Source organism: Octopus sinensis, linkage group LG29, assembly GCF_006345805.1.
Source record: "Octopus sinensis linkage group LG29, ASM634580v1, whole genome shotgun sequence".
NCBI classification, from domain to species: Eukaryota; Metazoa; Mollusca; class Cephalopoda; order Octopoda; family Octopodidae; genus Octopus; species Octopus sinensis.
Window position 1 is genome coordinate 7151745 of NC_043025.1, and position 21753 is coordinate 7173497.

At 42.3% G+C, this 21753-nt stretch overlaps 1 protein-coding gene across 3 annotated transcripts in view; it reads left to right on the top strand.

The window, feature by feature from the left end:
- Positions 1–21753, top strand: part of LOC115225947 (protein polybromo-1) — a 113586-nt gene that overhangs the window by 59468 nt on the left and 32365 nt on the right. For 2 of the 3 annotated variants that reach the window (XM_036514990.1, XM_036514991.1), the window contains exons 22-25: positions 361–561; positions 9697–9828; positions 16811–17015; positions 21081–21119. In XM_036514990.1, coding sequence (XP_036370883.1) covers positions 361–561; positions 9697–9828; positions 16811–17015; positions 21081–21119 — 577 coding nt within the window. The remainder of the gene's footprint in view (positions 1–360; positions 562–9696; positions 9829–16810; positions 17016–21080; positions 21120–21753) is intronic. The other variant, XM_036514992.1, reaches the window with a different exon arrangement.

Here is a 21753-nt window from a genome sequence, read left to right on the forward strand (position 1 = left end):
TGGCAGTTAAATTATCGAAACACGTATGTTTTATATAGCATAAAATACCTTATATGTTTTCTGTATTTTATCAATATTATATATTATATATATTATATATATATATATTTACAATACATATATGTGTGTGTATATATATTTGTATATATTGATAATATTTATATTCACATGCACTCACAATTCTGTGTTTATTCATATGACTAACAACTACTTTTTGTTTTCCTTCTTTCTCTTTCATGCCTGCGTCTCCCTCCTCCCCTGCTCCCTGCCCCGTCTGCTGCTCTCTCTCTCTCTTCTTCTGTCACTCGTCTCTCTCTTCTTCTGTCTCCCGTGTGCGTTGACTCTGCGAAAAAAAACCAGGAACCGTCTCCGCTGTTGCCGGAGGCTGTCGACACTGAAGAGCTGGAGGACGAGGAGAAGCTGGAGTACCCCGTTGTCACAACTCCCAACAAGAGCCTCAACGTGTCCTACGAAGAGACGCCCCTCCTGCCAGAGAAGCCCAACCGCAAAGAAGGAGGCGGTGGTACTGCCGATCGCTCAAGAAAGGTCAATGGGAGTCCAGTTGAGTACTCTTCCTAATCCTCTTCTTCTTCTTCTTCCTCTTCTTATCACTATTTAGAAACATTATCATTATTATTATTATTATTATTATCATTATTATTATTATTATTATTATTGGTTTCAAACATTTAAAAAATTAAAAAAATTTTTTTTGGCACAAGGCCAGCGACTTTCACCCTTTAGCATTTAAACCGGCCATATCCGGCCAGAGGTATTCTGCCTGTTTTATGCTCAAACTGGCCAGATCTGGTCTCTCACACCAGCCCTACAATATCGTTTTAAAAATTAACAGCTACCTCATCAAAATCTCAAAGCTACAAGATGATGCATGATTAGTTCAAAACAATGTGGATGAAGAAGCACTAATTTTGGTAGAATAGTGCGAACACTAAAGGGTTAAGGGAAGGTGTAAGTTCGTTCCATCGACCACAGTACTTGACCGATGCTTTATTTCACGACAGGCAAAGTCAACTTCGGCAGTGTTTGAACTCACAATGTAAAGGACCGGAAAAACTGCTGCCAAGCAGCTTGTCCACTATTCTAACAACGTTGCCAGTTTACCATTTCAACAACAGCAACAATTCTTTGTCTTTCATTCTTTTGGGGGTCTAAGAATTAAATACCAGTGAAACACTGGGGTCGATATAATCAACTCATCTCCCTCCGCACAAATTTGAGGCCTTGTGCTTCCAATAGAAAGGGTCATTATTATTATTATTAAGGGTAGCTGGATTGGCTGAATTATTCTCTTTACTCTTTTACTTGTTTCAGTCATTTGACTGCGGCCATGCTGGAGCACCGCCTTAAATCGAGCAAATCGACCCCGGGACTTATTCTTTTTTGTAAGCCCAGTACTTATTCTATCGGTCTCTTTTGCCGAACTGCTAAGCGACAGGGACATAAACACACCAGCATCGGTTGTCAAGCAATGCTAGGGGGACAAACACAGACACACAAACAAACGCACACACACACACACACACACACACACACACACACACCACAGACACACACATATATATATATACGACAGGCTTCTTTCAGTTTCCGTCTACCAAATCCACTCACACACTCACAAGGCTTTGGTCGGCCCGGGGCTATAGCAGAAGACACTTGCCCAAGGTGCCACACAGTGGGACTGAACCCGGAACCATGTGGTTGGTAAGCAAGGTACTTACCACACAGCCACTCCTCCTGCGCCTATCGTTAGAGTATCATTGAAAATGGCTTTGCAATATTTGTTCCAGCTCTCTACATTTTGAGTTCAGATTCTGACGAGGTCAACTCTGCTTTTCATCCCTCCTGGGACCAATGAAATAAAACATCAGCCAAATACTGGGGTCACTGATATCAACTAAGCTCTTACATCTCTCAATAATGGGCCCTGTACTTAAATCTGAAACCATTATTATTATTATTAGTAGTAGTAGTAGTAGTAGTAGTAGTAGTAGTAGTAGTAGTGTGGGACTGACAGAATCGGTAGAGTGCCGGAAAAAGTGCCTTGTGGTATTTGCTCCTGCTTTTTGCATTCTGAGCTCAAATGCCACTGAGGTTTAACTTTGCCTTTCATCCCTTCAGGGCCAACAAAATACAGTACCAGTCATGTACTGGGGGGGGGGGGCTCTGTGTTGTCGACTACCCTCCTCCCCTTAAAATTACTAGCTTTGTGCCTCCCCCAGAAACCATTATTATTATTATATTATTATTATTATTATTATTATTATTATTATTATTAATATTCTTGAGACAGGTTGGCAGAATCATTAGCACACAGGGCAAATTGCTTAATGGCATTTCATCCGTCTTTACGTTCTGAGTTCAAATTCTGCCAAGGTCGACTTTGCCTTTCATCCTTTCAGGGTCGATAAAATAAGTACCAGTTGCGTACTGGGGTCAATGTAATCGACTCATCGCCTCTCTCAAATTTACTGCCCTTGTGGCAAAATTTGAAACTATCCTTATTTTCATTATTATCATTATTATTATTATTATTATTATTATTATTTTATTATTATTATTAATATTCTTGAGACAGGTTGGCAGAATCATTAGCACACAGGGCAAATTGCTTAATGGCATTTCATCCGTCTTTACGTTCTGAGTTCAAATTCTGCCAAGGTCGACTTTGCCTTTCATCCTTTCAGGGTCGATAAAATAAGTACCAGTTGCGTACTGGGGTCAATGTAATCGACTCATCGCCTCTCTCAAATTTACTGCCCTTGTGGCAAAATTTGAAACTATCCTTATTTTCATTATTATCATTATTATTATTATTATTATTTATTATTATTATTATATTTGTTGTTGTTCTTGTTGTTGTGTCCTGTTCCATTCTGAGTTCAAATCCTGCCACGATCTACACTTCCCGTCCATCATTCAAAGGTTTGGTGATGTCTTTCAAACAAAAGTGCCACCCAGGTACTATATAAGGTGGGGGTGGGTGGGAGGTCGATACATTATTTTACTGTTAGCTCCCCCCTGCCTCCCCTCCCTTCTCATCCACATTTAACATCTCCCATCTATGTTTGACCTGATAATCCATCTTAATCCAATTTAACACCACCACCATCCTTAGCATCCTTAAGCAGAGTGTCACACTGTTGTAACAAGCTTAAGGACCGAGGGACAACTAAAACCCCGAGCCCCACCACCACTAGTCTTTGAATGTCCTGGAAAAATTTTAAGGGTCACAGAGCACTGGCCTTCCATCCCTGAGTAAGAGGCAAACTGAGTAAAGCAACAAATAAATAGGGGTTATATAACTTGGTCCCTTTTTGAATGACAGCCGTAGGGAGCTGATAATGTTATATGGACTTTATTAAAGCACTGCACACCAGCTCCTTTCTTGATTCATAAGGGGACCTTCTTTTAGAGACAGCTGTAAGGAGTTGAGAATGTTACATTGACTCCATTAAGGGGTTATCTCCCAGTTCCCTTCTTGGTTTGTATGTGGGCCCTATTTTCAAGGCAGCAATAGGGATCTGGCCAGCATCTTGTTACTATATTAAACAACAGGTCAGTTTCATTGGTCATTATGTTGTTTTCCCTCTGGGTCATACCAGAGTATGGGGCATTGTATATCTAGGACTATTTTAATCAGTGTGTCCACTTTATTTTTAAGACAGCTGGCTGTAATTTGCGAGAGAGTTGGCTGTTATTTCTAGTAGGGCAAGAGAGTATATCGATGATGTTGATGTTGATGATGATGAGAATGATGGTTGAAAGAATGAGATAGGGATGGATGCAAATGTTTGTGTGTGTTGGGTGGGGTGGAGGGGTTGTACAGGCCTGGTTATGGTTTTGGGTTCAGTCCCACTTCAAGGTACCTCGGGCAAGGGTCATCTGCTCCAGCCTTGGGTTGACTAATGTCTCGAGCGTTAAATTCGATGGACAGAAACTGTATGGAAGCCTGAGTGGCTGTGTGGTAAGTAGCTTGTTTACCAACCACATGGTTCCGGGTTCAGTCCCACTGCGTGGCACCTTGGGCAAGTGTCTTCTGCTATTGCCCTGGGCCGACCAATGCCTTGTGCGTGGATTTGGTAGACGGAAACTGAAAGAAGCCTGTCGTATATATGTATGTGTGTGTGTTTGTGTGTCTGTGTTTGTTCCCCTAGCATTGCTTGACAACCAATGCTGGTGTGTTTATGTCCCCGTCACTTAGCGGTTCGGCAAAAAGAGACCGATAGAATAAGTACTGGGCTTACAAAAAGAATAAGTCCTGAGGTCGAGTTGCTCGATTAAAGGTGGTGCTCCAGCATGGCCGCAGTCAAATGACTGAAACAAGTAAAAGAGTAAAAGAGACAGATTGATAGATGTGTGTGTGTGGATGTGTGGTTAGGAAGCTTGGTTCTGATCCACATCCTTCTGGGTTCAGATGCCACTACATGACACCTGAAACCTTTTGAGTGAATTTGGTTGGTGGAAGTTCAGTCATGTGTATACATGTGCATGTAAGACTTTGTAGCTCTTTAATAGTAAGAAGAAACGTGTGTGTGTGTGTGTGTATGTTTATAGGTGCAGGCGTGGCCGTGTGGTAAGAAGCTAGCTTCTGAGCCACATGGTTCCAGGTTCTGTCCCACTACATGGCACCTTGGGCAAGTGTCTTTTACTATAGCCTCGGGCCGACCAAAGCCTTGGTAGATGGAAACTGAAAGAAGCCCATCGTGTATATAATATATATGTATATATTTGTGTGTCTGTGTTTGTACATCGCTTGACAACCGATGTTGGTGTGTTTACATCCCCGAAACATTAGTTGTTCGGGCAAAGAGACCGATAGAATAAGTACTGGGCTTACAAAGAATGAGTCCTAGGGTCGGTTTGTTCGACTAAAGGCAGTGCTCCAGCATGGCCGCAGTCAAATGACTGAAACAAGTAAAAGAGTAAAAGAAAAGAAAAAGGAATACATAGGTGTGGCTGTTTGCTTCCTAATCACGTGGTTCTGAGTTCAGTCCCTCCGCATGGTAGCTTGGGCTGACCAAAATCTCATGAGTAGATCTGGTAGACGGAAACTGAAGGAAGCCTGTTGATGTGTGTCTGTGTAGATAGAAAGGTGTGTTTATGTGTGTTCAGCACTTGAAGGCATGTGTGGCCATTTGTCTACTAATGTACTCAATATATCTGTCAGCTCTGCACATGTTGTATGTGCAAGACCTTTTGAATAAAGGACTTTCCATGGAAAGCAAAGGCCTCTGACCAAGCAAAATTGCCTTAAGAAGTCCCGGCCTATACATTCCAGCTTAGAAAGAATGATTATAGAAAAAGATGTTAAATGTGTGTGTGTGTGTTTGTATCCCATTGCTTGATAAACGATGTTGGTTTGTTTATGTCCCCCATGATACTTTAACAAAATAGAGGAAACCGAAAGGATAAGTACCAGAATTGAGGGTGATTCGATTGAAGGTAACCCTTTGTGGTGGTGCTGTAGCATGGCCACAGGACCATGAATTGAAAGTAGTTAAAGAATAAAAGAAAGTATACCACTTTGTATGGGTGGGGGTGTTCCTGTCTCTGAATTCATCATCATCATCATCATCATTATTGCTTTCATTCCATGCTTGTATGGGATGTAAGGGTCTTCCCTCTAACAACACCTCTAGTGGCACACCTTATTACTACATAGAACAGCCCCTTTAAATCTGTTTTCACCACTTTTTATTCCATGTCCTACTCGGCGTCCCTTTCATTTTATTTGCTTAATACTTCTTCATCCGACTGCCACCCTCCTCCCTAAGCCCCACATTTCGGCAGGATATGCATACACAGGGTGCAAGAGGTATTTGAGGACATATTCGTTAATTTGATAAAACAACCCTAATCTAGCAAAAACCAAAAACCATTTAAAGCAAATCTGAGCTTATGTTCTTGATAAGCTTTCTTATAAGATTATTCTATAAATCCACCTTCAGCTTGGGTAACTGCTTCAGTGCAGGGGCAGAATTATTGCCATGACTGTACTAAATGGTCCCTAATCATTTTGGATATCACCAGGGGAACAGCAGCCTTCAGGGAAGCTATGAGGATGTTGATTAGTCTTCCTTTAAACAACCCTCCAAACGTAACAGTCGATGGGATTTAGATATGGCGAGTTTGGAGGCCTCAAATTTAGGGATACATGATTGTAAAGATTGTCTGACCCTGGGTGGTCTTTATGGAGAAGGTGCTGAGTCTTGTTGGGCTAGGTATGGCCTTCCACTGCAGACACCATCCATCCAGAGCTTAACAACTTCCACCAGTTCCTCAATGTATCTAGCAGCATTAATTAATAAGACCCTGTGGAAAGACATGAGGGGGCATCACATGCCTTTTTCGACTCGGCCACTCCTAAAACTATTGCAGTTGCTGGAAACATAGTGTGTGTCAATTTAGAGACGACAGAAGGATCTGCATTTAACCATCTCTCCTGTTGGAAGTTTTGGGTTATGTGGGCTTTGTGAGGTGCTGAGTCTTATTGTAACACTAGCAGTATCGCCCGACGTTGCTCAGGTTTGTAAGGGAAATAACTATAAAGCATTTTTAGAGAGTTATAGCCAAAAAATAGCAAAAAGATGGGAAAAAAATGATGGTAAATTTTTTTGAGAGTTAAAAAAGGTGGAGTTGCGTCCCCTAGACGGTCTGTGGTTTGGGTTTCTGATTCTCGACCCCATGTCGAATTTATCGATTTTTTTCAGAACTGGGGGAACTTTTCAAAATTTTCGCTGCATTAGTTTTGAATTATGACATTGGGCTATGTGTGTGTCAAGTTTCATCAGAATCGGTTGAAAGCCGTGGTCAGGGTGAGGGTACAACCAAACAGACACACAGAAAACGCACAGACAAACTGCCGTTTATATAGAGAGAGATACATGGCCTTCCAGTATGTATTTCATCCATCCAGGGCTTAGCAATTCTTCTCTGGCACCACAGCATATCCAGCAGCATTAATTCTAAGACCTTGTAGAAAGACATGAGATGGCATCGCATGACCTTAATTATTCAGCCACTCCAAAAACCATCACAGTTGCTGGAACCTTAATTGTGCATTACTTAATGGACATCAGAAGGATCTACGCTTAACCATCTGCCATCTCCCCTGTTTGATTTCCTGGTCTTTGCCATCATCATTCATCATTGATCGATTGTGGTCGAGACAGTGGAATTTATCATGCTACGCCAGACTTCACGGGCCATCATGGCATTACGGAGGTCCTGTTGCTGGATGCCTGTATCCTTGGAGATTACATCAGGGTAGGAGAGTGTGCGCCCTCTGGTATTGCGACTAGATGGCTTCCAGAGGAGAAGAGTAGAAATTGCCTCTTTTTCAGCTCTACAACAATGTTCAGCAAACTGGACTCTCCTACCTTTCACAAGAGATGACACAGGTGGTAGTTTCCCATATATTTGCATTTTGGTTGGATGGCGCTTCCACGAGAGATTTTGAGCTCTCATAAGGAGGCGAGTGTAGGTTCCATCCAACTGCCTATTAAAGAGTGTGTGCCCTCTGGTATCGCGAGCAGATGGCTTCCAGAGGAGAAGAGTAGAAATTACCTCTTTTTCAGCTCTACAACAATGTCCAGCAAACTGGACTCTCCTACCTTGTGAAAGGTCTTTGCCATAGTTTTTCTCATCAGAGAAGAATCAAAGCATGCCATGTTCTGGAGGACTTTTAACCCACTTGGCATGGATCAAATGGGTTTCCTGTGTCCTTGAAGACATGAACTGGCCTTTTGTCAGAATACACAACTTGTATCAAATGTCTTCTGTGAACCCTAAATCCTACAGTACCCTCCAATACTTGAAGTTCTTTGGCAATGGTTCTCATTGATTTTCCAGGATCATCATCAATAACATTTTGAACCTGTTGGAGGATTAATTGCTGTGTCCTCATATTATCTGAACATGTAGAATGTTTTCCATCTGTTTGGCACAGTCGAAACATTCCTGCCACAGGCCTCCAATTCCATCCAGACTTTGTGTAGGAAAGATCTTGCAAATTTTTTCACAGTTGTTAGTTGGTTAATTTTTTGGCTCAAAAAGCAAAAAGCAAGGCCATGTAGGGGGACATGGAGTTATGTACAGGGTGGTGTTCATGTAAAGAGGTCAGGCTACTTGTGGTCAAGGGAGACTTTGAACCAAGCGGTCGTCAGCATCTTCACCATCTCGTCCGGTAGCTTATTCCACGGATCCGCAACCCGGACGGAGAAAGCCACTCTCCTTCGATTGAGATGAAATCGTCGCAGATAGAGCTTTTCGGAGTGACCCCGCAGCCGACGCTCTGGAGCAGGAGTGAAGAACAGCTCTTTTGAGAGGTTACACTTTCCGCTTATGATGTTGTGAGCAATTTCTAAATCACTATGTTTTGCACCCAACGGAAACAGCAACTGCATGTCTTTCCATTTCTTGTGTTAGCATTTTATCTGCCATGGGTGGAGTGAATCTAGATAATATGAAAACCCTTAGTTTGAAGAGAGTAATTTACTGATAATTAAGTGTCCTGAAATATCTCTTTTTTCCTGTAGTTTGTGTATCTCAGAATATATTTATATAAATATGTGAGCATACATATATCTCTGAATAATGTTTATAAATGTTTAATAAACTACAAGTGTGTATGGATTAGAGTTTCTTTACATTTATGTATGTGTATGTGTGTCTTTTAATTTATCTAAATCTCTATAAATTGTGTGTGTGTGTGTGTAAATGTATATATGTTTGTGACTAGATATATGTGTGTGTGTGTGTGTGTATCTAGTTAGCTGAGGAACTGCAGCGATTCTGGGTAGAAGAATTTGGTGCCAATGCTCTTACCAAAGACCCTTTTTTTTAGTCGGGGTAAGTTCATTGTCATGAAACTACAGGGTCATGAGTCACCGTAGTTTCTCTGGCTAATAGTGTGTGTGTGCGTGTGTGTTTGTGTACACACGTACACATTTGAATACACACACATACATATATATACACATATACATATACACACACACACATATATATACACACACATACATATACATATACATACATATATATTTAATGTACATATATATATATATATGCGCATATATATGTGTATGTATATATGTACATATATATGTGTGTATATATTTATGTGTGTGTGTATGTGTATATGTGCATGTATATATGTGTATATATGTATGCATATGTGTGTGTGTTTGTATATATATATATATATATATATATATATATATATGTATATGTATGTAATAGTAACTTATAAACCTTCAAGAAAATATGAAATAATAATTTCCTGCAACGGTGGACCTTGAAGCGCAAAAGCTATAAATGATAGCATGTAAATATTTGCTCGGAAAACCCATGGCACCCTTCGGAGTTTTCTGTTCAAAATGGATTTTCAACCCAACCTTTTACATGCTTATCATCTATAGCTTATGCGCTTCAAGATCCACCGTTCCAAAAAATCATATAATGAAACCTAGAAACCTGTATGGTATATATTACTGGTGTGTATATGTGTATATATATCTCTCTCTTAAGTGTGTGTGTGTATATACATTTATATCTATATATATACTCTGCCTAATTCTCTTGTCATTTTCCCCTTCTCTCTCTTTCTCTCTCTCTCTCTCTCTCTTTCTCCTGTCCCCTTCTGCCCCTCTCCCCCTCCTTGTCTTCCTCCAGTCGAAGAGCAACACCAACATCAGGCGACAACCCAGTGGCTACATTGTGTTTGCCGGAGAGATCCGCAAGCAGATCCAACAGGAGAATCCGGACTGTTCTTTCGGAGACATCAGCCGGATAGTCGGAACCAAGGTATGTTTGAGTGTTGTCGTGTCACCTGTCGGGCGTGGCCTTGCAGTTGTCGATGTTGTCGTCGTTGTTGTTGTGTTTTTTTTTTGTTGTTGTTGTCGTCATTAATTGGTTGTTAATTATCCTCTGTGTGCTGGGATCAGATTGACAGAATCTCTGGATTGTAGGATGAAATGTCTTGCGATATTCCTTCCGATGCCCTGTGTTGAGAGTTCGAATCCTGCCGTGGTCAACTTCCCCGTTCACCCCCTTTTGGGTCAATAAAATATAAAATCATCAGTCTGCTACGGTGGACCAGTAGAATCGGTTGAGTGTCAGACAAACTGGTTTGTGGTATTTGTTCTGGGTTCATATTCAACCAAGATCAGCTTTTCCGTTCAGCCTTCCATGGGTCAATAAAAATATAGCACCAATCCACTGCAATGTACTGACAGAATCGGTAGAGCATCGGACAGAATATCTTGCAGCATTTTTTCCGGTGCTAAGAGATCAAATCCTATATTTTTACTGACCCCTTTTTGGGGTCAATAAAAATATAGCACCAGTGTACAGTAGAGAACTGACACAATCAGTAGAGCTTAGAATGTCAGAAAAACTTTTTGTGGGATTTATTGCAGTTCTGTAGTTTCTAAGTTCAAAACCCACCCTGGTCAACTCTTGTTTTTTTTTTTTTTTTTTTTTTTTTTTAATCCTTTTGGGGTCGATAATATGTAATAGCTAATTCAAGCAATAGCTTGGCACGGAACCGTGAGAGCATCAGACAAAATGCTTTTCCAACTGGCTGTCCTCTGAGTTCAAAACTCACCACAGTCAACCACGCTTCTTGCCCTTCTGGGGTCGTTAGCAAGTACCTGTGCTCTTTGACTAAAATAATCTTGAGTGCAAAACACACCTATGGTCAAAGATTTCCAGCTGCTTTGGGGCCCTACAACTTCCCCAGCCCAGATTATAAACCTCCATGTGCACCTGTAAACCTTGGTACACTTAGCCATGCTACCGAGTGTCTGCACAATATTCCGTGAAAGCTGGGGTTTTCAAACACCAGCTAACTACATCTCTTTCTTTCTCTCTTGCCATTTGTCGTGTTCCTTTGTCATCTCCGTTCCGAGATAAATCTCCACCTCGTCTTCCTACGTCTCCCTTGCTTTTCCTTCCGCTTGAACCTCCTGCTACTTCGTTAGTCGTCGGTCGTCTCCAATACTCACCACGTATCCGTAACAGCGTCGCTTCTCCCATGCATACCACAACCCTTACCGCTTGCATCCAGGTTTTCTCTCAGCTTATTTACGCTCCATCATTAACATACACTAACATTACGCATCCGGCCGAGCGAGCTCGATTTTCATTCCTTTCCAGCCATTGCACATTATCCATTTCCATTATTTATTATTATACTGTAAAGTGACATTGTACTTCAAAAGAAACATAGGCGCAGGAGTGGCTGTGTGGTAAGTAGCTTGCTAACCAACCACATGGTTCCGGGTTCAGTCCCACTGCGTGGCATCTTGGGCAAGTGTCTTCTACTATAGCCTCGGGCCGACCAAAGCCTTGTGAGTGGATTTGGTAGACGGAAACTGAAAGAAGCCTGTCGTATATATGTATATATATATACGTATGTGTGTGTTTGTGTGTCTGTCCCCCTAGCATTGCTTGACAGCCAATGCTGGTGTGTTTACGTACCCGTCACTTAGCGGTTCGGCAAAAGAGACTGATAAAATAAGTACTGGGCTTACAAAGAATAAGTCCCGGGGTCGATTTGCTCGACTAAAAGTGGTGCTCCAGCATGGCCGCAGTCAAATGACTGAAACAAGTAACACAGTAAAAGAGTACCCACCCTTCACTCGGTGACAGAATCCTTTTGTTACCTACAGAGGTAAAAACAGCTCCCTCAGCTTTTCCAACCCCCATTTATTGTTTGCTCTGGCTGCTGCGTTTTCAGAACACTCCTCATCACTGTGTATTAAGTCATACAGGTTACAGCAGCTATCGATTGCCCCTTAAGAAACTTCTAAGCCAGTGCTTTTCAAACTTTTTGCTCGAGCGGAACCCCAAGGAAACATTCCACTGGCTTGAGGAACCCCTGTGCAATAATTTAATAGTCTTATGCACACATATCTGCACAGGAGACTTAAAAATTACTGCCGATTTTAGCAGTTTTGTAACTTCTTGCGGAACCCTGGTTGAAAACCACTGTTCTAAGCATTTCAAAGGATTTGTTTCAAGGATGCAGCTGTTTTCTCTGTCAAGTGATTCTGTAAGCAGAACATAAAAAATATGCAAGATTTTTCAAACATTTATCTTGTAATGGTACACTGCTGTGTTTTTGTCATCATCATCGTTTAGCGTCCGCTTTCCATGCTGGCATGGCTTGGCCGGTTCAACTGGGGTCTGGGAAGCCAGAAGGCTGCATGAGAGCCAGTCTGATCTGGCAATGTTTCTACAGCTGGATGCCCTTCCTAACGCCAACCAGTCCGTGAGTGTAGTGGGTGCTTTTTACGTGCCACTGGCACGGAGGCCAGGCGAGGCTGGCAAACAGTTACGATCAGACGGTGCTTTTTACGTGCCACCGGCACGGAGGCCAGGCGAGGCTGGCAACGGCCATGATCGGATGGTGCTTTTTACATGCCTCCGGCACGGTAGCCAGTTGGGGCAGCACGGCACTGGTATCACAGCTACAATTTCCATTGATGTTGATCGATTTTGATTTTGATTTTCACTTGCCTCAACAGGTCTTCACAAGTAGAGTTTTGTGTCCCAAGAAGGAAAGGTATGCATAAGTGGACTGAGACCATGGGTTATGGTCTCACTTGTCCTGCCGGGTCTTCTCACGCACAGCATCTCAGTTCAAAATATGGAATATGGTGTCTTCATTACAAAACTGGCCCCTTCTTTATAGCAAGGATTCACAGAGTTAAGATATTTAGTTACACGTATGTTTGATCTCCATAAGATAATACAGTAAAGTGTTCCCTTGAAGACCTGTTGTTGTCAAGCATTCAGTTGCGAGTGGAACATCCAATGCAGATGTTCCGCATAAACAAGTGGTGAAACGTACGCAGGAATGACCGGCAAGTTGGCAGAAACGTTAGCACGCTGGGCGAAATGCGTAGCCATATTTCGTCTGCCGTTACGTTCCGGGTTCAAATTCCGCCGAGGTCGACTTTGCCTTTCATCCTTTCGGGGTCGATAAATTAAGTACCAGTTATGCACTGGGGGTCGATATAATCGACTTAATCCGTTTGTCTGTCCTTGTTTGTCCTCTCTGTGATTAGCCCCTTGTGGGTAGTAAAGAAATAGGAATGATCACCATCATCATCGTCATTATTATTTAACGTCTGTTTTTCCATGCTGTCATGGGTCGGACAGTTTGACAGGAGTTGGCAAGCTGGAGGACTGTGCCAGGCTCTGTTGTCTACATCAACATTCTTTCTACAGCTGGATGCCCTTCCTAATGCCAACCACTTTGCAGAGAGCATTGGGTGCTTCTTATGTGGTACCAACATATCTTTATCTTTTAATTGTTTCAGTCATTTGACTGCGGCCATGCTGGAGCACCACCTTTAATCGAGCAACGGTTGTCAAGCAATGCTAGGGGGACAAACAACCATCTGATACCATTTTGCTCTGAAAAAAATTTTTCTACAAACAATACTGTAAAGTGGTTGGCATTTGGAAGGGCATCCAGCTGTAAAAATCATGCCAAAACTGACCTCACCGGAACAAATTTAGCAATTTTTGGCAAAATATGTACCCTTTTGCCAAGTTATGATAAAAAGTTAGTGAAATATTTAAAATGTTTACAGTTGGATAGATAGATAAATATAACAAAATAATTTGACAAAAAATGTGAAGTTTTAATTATTTTCTGAGATTTTACAAAAGCAACAAAAATATATTAAAAAAATATTTTATTAAAAAAAAATATGCCACGTAAAAAGCATTGAGTCCATTATGTGAAGTGGTTGGTGTTAGGAAAGGCATCCAGGAATTAAAAAAATCATGCTAAAACAGAAATGGAAGCCTGGGGGTAGTCTTCTACCTGGCCAGCTCGTGTCAACCATCCTACCCATGCATGCATCGAAGCTGGATGTTAAATGATGATGATGATGATGATGACTGGTAATAGAAATAAAAGGAAAAGGTTAGGGAATAAAAGTGTGATATTTTGGAGACGGTCCTTTGCAGGACACTAGAGGAAAGTCCAGAAGAGACTAGGAAGAGAGGAAAGGAGACATAAAGGAAAAAAAAGGCTTAGCTTTGATTACAAGGGATCCTTAAATGATCAATGTACATCAAAGTGAAGCACAACCCCCAACTGACCAGACGGAATAGCGCAAAACAGTTAAGTAATCCATTATCATCACAGGAAATGCATTGACTTGTTGACCTGTTGATTAATTACCACGTCATGTCACTGCTCACTTTTTTATTGGGTTAGCCTGATGAGTTGGGAGTGATGTAACATATTATATAATCTTATGGATGTTGTGCATACTGCATACCTGACTATACTATGCTTATCTCACAATAAACTTTACAAAACAATCAATTGTAGCAATACTACATAATCTATTAATCTGTTTATATAATGTGTGTGTGAAGGCACATGGGTCAGTGGTTAGAGCGTTGGGCTCACAACTATGAAGTAGTGGGTTCAATTCCTGGCCTGGGCTGTGTGTTGTGTTCTTGAGCAAAACACTTTATTTCACATTGCTCCAGTTCGCTCAGCTGTAGAAATGAGTTGCGACGTCACAGGTGCCAAGCTGTATCGGCTCCTTTGCCTTTCTCTTGGATAACACCTGTGGCAAAGAGAGGGGAGGTATGGTATGCATGGGTGACTGGTGGTCTTTCATAAACAAACTTGCCCAGAGTTGTACCTCAGAGGGGAACTTTCTAGGTGGAATCCCATGGTTATTCATGACCAAAGGGAGTCCTTTAACCAAAAAAATCCTTTTCTATAAAATTCAACCTCCAAAATCTGAGGTTTTTTAAGTGGTAGAAACACAACAAAGGGATTGCTCAGTCACTTGCATGTTAATTGCATGAGCAAGCTGTTCTGTTGATCGTATGAGTTGAGACCCTCGACGTCATAACTGGCAGAGTGCCGCTACAGAGTGACTGTGTGGTAAGTAGCTTGCTAACCAACCACATGGTTCCGGGTTCAGTCCCACTGCGTGGCATCTTGGGCAAGTGTCTCCTGCTATAGCCCCGGGCCGACCAAAGCCTTGTGAACGGATTTGGTAGGCAGAAACTGAAAGAAGCCTGTCGTATATATGTATGTATATATTTGTGTGTCTGTGTTTGTCCCCCTAGCATTGCTTGACAACCGATGCTGGTGTGTTTATGTCCCCGTCACTTAGTGGTTCGGCAAAGGAGACCGATAGAATAAGTACTGGGCTTACAAAAGAATAAGTCCCGGGGTCGATTTGTTTGACTAAAGGCGGTGCTCCAGCATGGCCGCAGTCAAATGACTGAAACAAGTAAAAGAGTAAAAGAGAATATATGCACACAGTTTGTGACAGACCTTGCCTTTCTTTTGCTGAGCTCGAATCTCATTTGTGAACCCATGGAAAACGAACCTCCACCAACGATTCCGCCTATATGCCTGTGCACACTTGTCAATGCTGGTTATGCCAGAAGGTCTGCAAATCCAACAGAGGCCTCAAGAGACATTTTAAGATCCACAAAGAGCAGAACTTATCTGCAGCTGTTGGTGGTCCAAAGCAGATATGCAATCTATGTGGGTGTCTTTTCAGAACATTGTCTGGTTTAAAAAATAGCCACATCAGATGCCATGATGGGTCTAAGGTGCAAGTACAGGTGGTGGTCAAAGTCTGCATACGGAGAAGACAACCACCATATATATATATATATATATATATACACACATACACACACATATATATATTCTTTTACTTGTTTCAGTCTACTCAAGGCTTTGGTCGGCCCAAGGCTATAGTAGACGACACTGGCCCAAGGTGCCATGCAGTGGGACTGAACCCGCAATCATGTGGTTGGGAAGCAAGCTTCTTAACACCTGCATATATGTATATATATATTTGTATATACGTGTGTGTGTATGTATGTATATATATATATCTATATATATATATATATCAATCATCATCATCGTTTAGCGTCCGCTTTCCATGCTAGCATGGGTTGGACAGTGCAACTGGGGTCTGGGAAGCCAGGAGGCTGCACCAGGCTCCAGTCTGATCTGGCAATGTTTCTACGGCTGGATGCCCTTCCTAACGCCAACCACTCCATGAGTGTAGTTGGTGCTTTTTACGTGCCACCGGCACAGGGGCCAGACGAGGCTGGCAAACGGCCACGATCGGATGGTGCTTTTTACGTGCCACCGGCACAGGGGCCAGACGAGGCTGGCAAACGGCCACGGTCGGATGGTGCTTTTTACGTACCACCGGCACAGGGGCCAGACGAGGCTGGCAAACGGCCACGGTCGGATGGTGCTTTTTACGTGCCACCGGCACAGGGGCCAGACGAGGCTGGCAAACGGCCACGGTCGGATGGTGCTTTTTACGTGCCACCGGCACAGGGGCCAGACGAGGCTGGCAAACGGCCACGGTCGGATGGTGCTTTTTACGTGCCACCGGCACAGGGGCCAGACGAGGCTGGCAAACGGCCACGATCGGATGGTGCTTTTTACGTGCCACCGGCACAGGGGCCAGACGAGGCTGGCAAACGGCCACGATCGGATGGTGCTTTTTACGTGCCACCGGCACAGGGGCCAGACGAGGCTGGCAAACGGCCACGGTCGGATGATGCTTTTTACATCCCACCGGCACGAGGGCCAGGCGAAGCTGGCAATGGCCAATCCGTTTTCCATGCTGGTATGGGTTGGATGGTTTGACAGGAGCTGGCAAGAGAGAGGGCTGCGCCAGGCTCCACACACCTATGTGTATATACCGAGTGAGAATGTATGTATGTATATTTGATGTGTTTGTCTTCGATATTTTTGCAGTGGCGTAACTTGAACAAGGATGAGAAGGAGAAGTTTGAAGAGAAAGCCAAGAAGATTGCTGAGGAGCAAGCTGCAAAGCAAGAAGCTGCTGAGAAGGCCTTCAATGAATCCCTGAACCCACAGAGTCCCTGGTCTGACTACAGTCGAAGCATGTCCCCGGCAGCTGGTACAGCCGGCACCATGCCAAATGGACAACCAATACCGGGTAATATTTCTCTCTTTCTCTCTCTCTCGTCATTTGTGCGTCTGTGTGTCTGTGTTTAGTGTTCTGCGTCTGTTCCAAGGCATTGATGGGACTGCTGGGGGTAGGTGATGATTTGTGTGGGTGACACCGAATCTGTGTTGCTATTTGTTTTCATCGGGGGCATTTACAGGGATGATAGGTATGTTTGCAAGGGTTACTGATAGGGTTGGCTAAAACATTATGAATAGGGGTTGTTATTTTAATGTTGTACTTGTAATTCTAGTGATAATGTGTGTGTATGTATATATACATACATACATATATATATATACACACACACACAACACACACACACACACATATATATATATATATATATATATATATAATATATTATATATATATATATTATATATATATATATATATATATATATATATATACACACACACACATATATATAAAGTTAATCCAAACATGAAAACACAACAACGCGAAGACGTGGAACAAGTATCGTACTATTGGACGCTCGGGAAAGAAGGAGGGTTTAACGTTTCGAGCGGAGCTCTTCGTCAGAAACATAGGAAAAGGAAAGATCCAAATAAGGAAAGACGGAGGAAAAAAATCGCCAACGGTACACACGCAGACACATTTTATATATATATATATATATATATATATATATACATATATATATATATATATATTTATGCCTTTCCTAAAAAAGCCACTGTACACGCGTGTGTATTTTGTTGCATTAAACTCAAGGATTACTCAACACTTTCTTGTACAGTGCATATCTATATATATAAAACTGTAGTTGTGTGAGTGTCTGTCCCCTTCGATTTAAATTCCTAACTCCTCCCACATTTTGCAGTTTAACCAAATTCGGGTATCTTATAGTCGTGATTCATATCGAGCCCGTCTGACTATTAGCGCACGTCAACGATGAGTCTACGATTTAAAAAATAATTTAACATCATTTTTTATTCCATTTTAATGCATAAAATGCATCGTATGTCGATGGCGGCGGAGTTGGCGTCCACGCTCACAGCTGCACCTGTTTGCTTCGCCCCCTTCCCTCCCTCGTGAAGCTGTGGGGAAGGGAGTGTAAAGAAATCAACGTCGTAATGCGTTGTGAAGGAAACCAGCGTTCTTTTAGAAGAACAACTTCATGGCTTGAAGACACCAACACAAAAATGGCTAAGAAAGCCCGAATTTATAAGGGAAGTAACTCTCTAAAAATGCTTATATAGTTATTTCCCTTACAAACCCGAGCAACGCCGGGCGATACTGCTAGTATATTATAATTTTATAAGAAGATAGATGACAGTACCTTTGAAGTTTCAGCCGGCTATCCTTTGTTGGACTGTGTGTGTGCGCGCGCGCAGAGATACTCTTTACTCTTTTACTTGTTTCAGTCATTTGACTGCGGCCATGCTGGAGCACCGCCTTTAGTCGAGCAAATCGACCCCGGGACTTATTCTTTTTGTAAGCCCAGTACTTATTCTATCGGTCTCTTTTGCCGAACCGCTAAGTGACAGGGACGTAAACACACCAGCATCGGTTGTCAAGGAATGTTGGGGGCACAGACACACAAACACGCACGCACACATATACATACATATATACATATATGCGATGGGCTTCTTTCGGTTTCCATCTACCAAATCCACTCACAAGGCTTTGGTCGGCCCGAGGCTATAGTAGAAGACACTTACCCAGGGTGCCACGCAGTGGGACTGAACCCGGAACCATGTGGTTGGTAAACAAGCTACTTACCACACAGCCACTCCTGCGCCTATACATACATTCATAAATACACACACACACATATTTATTTAACCATGTGACTTCCATAGGGTTACAGCTGTTTCGCAACCTTTTCTCTGTGCTAGCTGTACAATTCTCTGAATCTATTTCCCTTGTTTTCGTATGTGTTGACCAATTGTAAAGTATGGCATCACTGACAATGTCAGTTTGCCTCATCTGCTTGGTAAGAGGTGGATTTAGGGTTATTAAAATGCTGCTCCAAGGTACTCACCTCCTGACCCATGCAAAATAGCAGGCGTTTGAGCCGGTAAAATCGTTAGCACAGTGGACAAAATGCTTAGCGGCATTTCGTCCTCCTCCACTTTCTGAGTTCAAATTCCTCTGGGTTCAACTTTGCCCTTCATCCTTGTGGGGTCAATAAATTAAGTACCAGTGAAATACTGGAGTCAATGTAATCAACTAGTCCCCTCACCCAAAATGTCAAGCCTTGTGCATATAGTAGAAAGGATTGTTATTATTATTGAGTGAGAGAGCAGTGCGTGCCATCAAAGTGATACTGGAGTACAAATACACGAAGTCCAACATACCCACCATGACTACCCATCTGAGAAGGGTACACCAAGCACATGCATTGCAACCGTATGTGCACGACATAGTGATCTCATATCAAGATAAACAGCAGATGACCTTGCAGGTGGGGCCCAGTTAGAATTTTCTTCAGGTAGAGTAGCCCATCCCGCTCAAAAGGTCCCTGAATAAGAGTCGTTGAAGGATGTTGAACGAAACACCCATGTTTCCAAAGGTGAATTATTCAAACCCCAAAGAATTCCTCTCAACACACGGCTATGATGCTCCCCCTCTACTTCTGCTCGTGATCAGAGATGCACATATCGTCAGCCACTAAGGGACATGTTCAACTGGTTATGGTCAAACAACTGACAAGCAAATCTGTGGTATAAAGCAGAATATTTGTTGTAGCCCATCTTTTATACCAACACAAAACAGTGTACATGATAACACTTCCAAACAGTTAAGATCAGAAGCCATGAGAGCCACTGCCTGGTACTGCATCAGGGCATTAGCAAATCTGTGGTATTGAGCAGAATATTTGCTGTAGGCCATCTTTTATAACTGACAAAACAATGTACATGATAACACTTCCAATCAGTTCAGATCAGAAGCCATGAGAGCCACTGCCTGGAACTGCATCAGGGCATTAGCAAATCTGTGGTATTGAGCAGAATATTTGCTGTAGACCATCTTTTATACCAAGACAAAACAATGTACATGATAACACTTCCAATCAGTTAAGACCAGAAGCCATGAGAGCCACTGCCTGGAACTGCATCGGGCATTAGCAAATCTGTGGTATTGAGCAGAATATTTGCTGTAGGCCATCTTTTGTACCAAGACAAAACAATGTACATGATAACACTTCCAATCAGTTAAGACCAGAAGCCATGAGAGCCACTGCCTGGAACTGCATCAGGGCATTAGCAAATCTGTGGTATTGAGCAGAATATTTGCTGTAGGCCATCTTTTATACCAAGACAAAACAATGTACATGATAACACTTCCAATCAGTTAAGACCAGAAGCCATGAGAGCCACTGCCTGGAACTGCATCAGGGCATTAGCAAATCTGTGCTATTGAGCAGAATATTTGCTGTAGGCCATCTTTTATACCAAGACAAAACAATGTACATGATAACACTTCCAATCAGTTAAGATCAGAACTGACAGAATTGTAAGCATGCTGGATGAACTTTTTAGCAGTATTTCGCCTGACGTTACATTCTGGGTTCAAATTCTGCCATGGTTGACTTACCCTTTCATCCTTTTAAGGTCAATAAAATAAGTACCAGTTGAATACTGGGGTTGATGTATTCAACTAGTCCCCCCCCCCAAATTTTAGGCCTTGTGCCTTTAGTAGACAAGATTATTATTATTATTATTATTATGTTTTGTGCGCAAGAATTTTATTGTTTTCTTTTATGATTTTTGCTTTGTCTTTATTTGTGTAAACTTTGAAAAAGAAAATTATTGATGTTGTTGTTATTATTATTATTATTATTATTGTGAAACTTGGCATGTTTGTGATTATTAATTGTTATTTTCTTTTTCTTTCTTCTTTTCCACCTGTCCCTCGACCAACCTCCAATCCCTTCCATCACCACTACCTCCGCCCAAAATACTAATATTTCCCGACCCTTTTCCTCGATACCTCACCCCCCCCTGTCCTCCCTCCTTCCGTAACCCTTTTTTTTTTTCCTCCCCCCATCTTATTTTTGAAAAAAAAAAAAAAATTTTACAGGAAATTTCCAGAACCAGTTTGGATTCCAAGCCTTCCAAGGTCAGCTCTCTTGCTACGTCTGCTCAGATACTCACCTCTTCTCTACTCAACTCTGCTCACTTACTCACACTCAGTTCACCTACTCACCTCCCTCTCTCTCTCTCTTTCTCTTGATATTTTTTTACTCACCTGTTTCACTTATTCACACCTGCATCTGAGCCCCCACCTGCAATCACTTTTCCACACACACACTCACAACGCTCGCTCGCACACATAAGTGTAGGTGTGGCAGAATGGTTAAGAAGTTTGCCACCCAACTACTTTCTTTCTTTTTTCTTTTTACTTGTTTTAGTCATTTTGACTGTGGCCATGCTGGAGCACCGCCTTTAATCGAGCAACTCGACCCCGGGACTTATTCTTTGTAAGCCCCAGTACTTATTCTATCGGTCTCTTTTGCCGAACCGCTAAGTGACGGGGACGTAAACACACCAGCATCAGTTGTCAAGCAATGCTAGGGGAACAAACACAGACACACAAACACATACACGCACATACATATATATATACATATATACGACAGGCTTCTTTCAGTTTCCGTCTACCAAATCCATTCACAAGGCTTTGGTCAGCCTGAGATTATAGTAGAAGACACTTGCCCAAGGTGCCACGTGGTGGGATTGAACCCGGAACCATG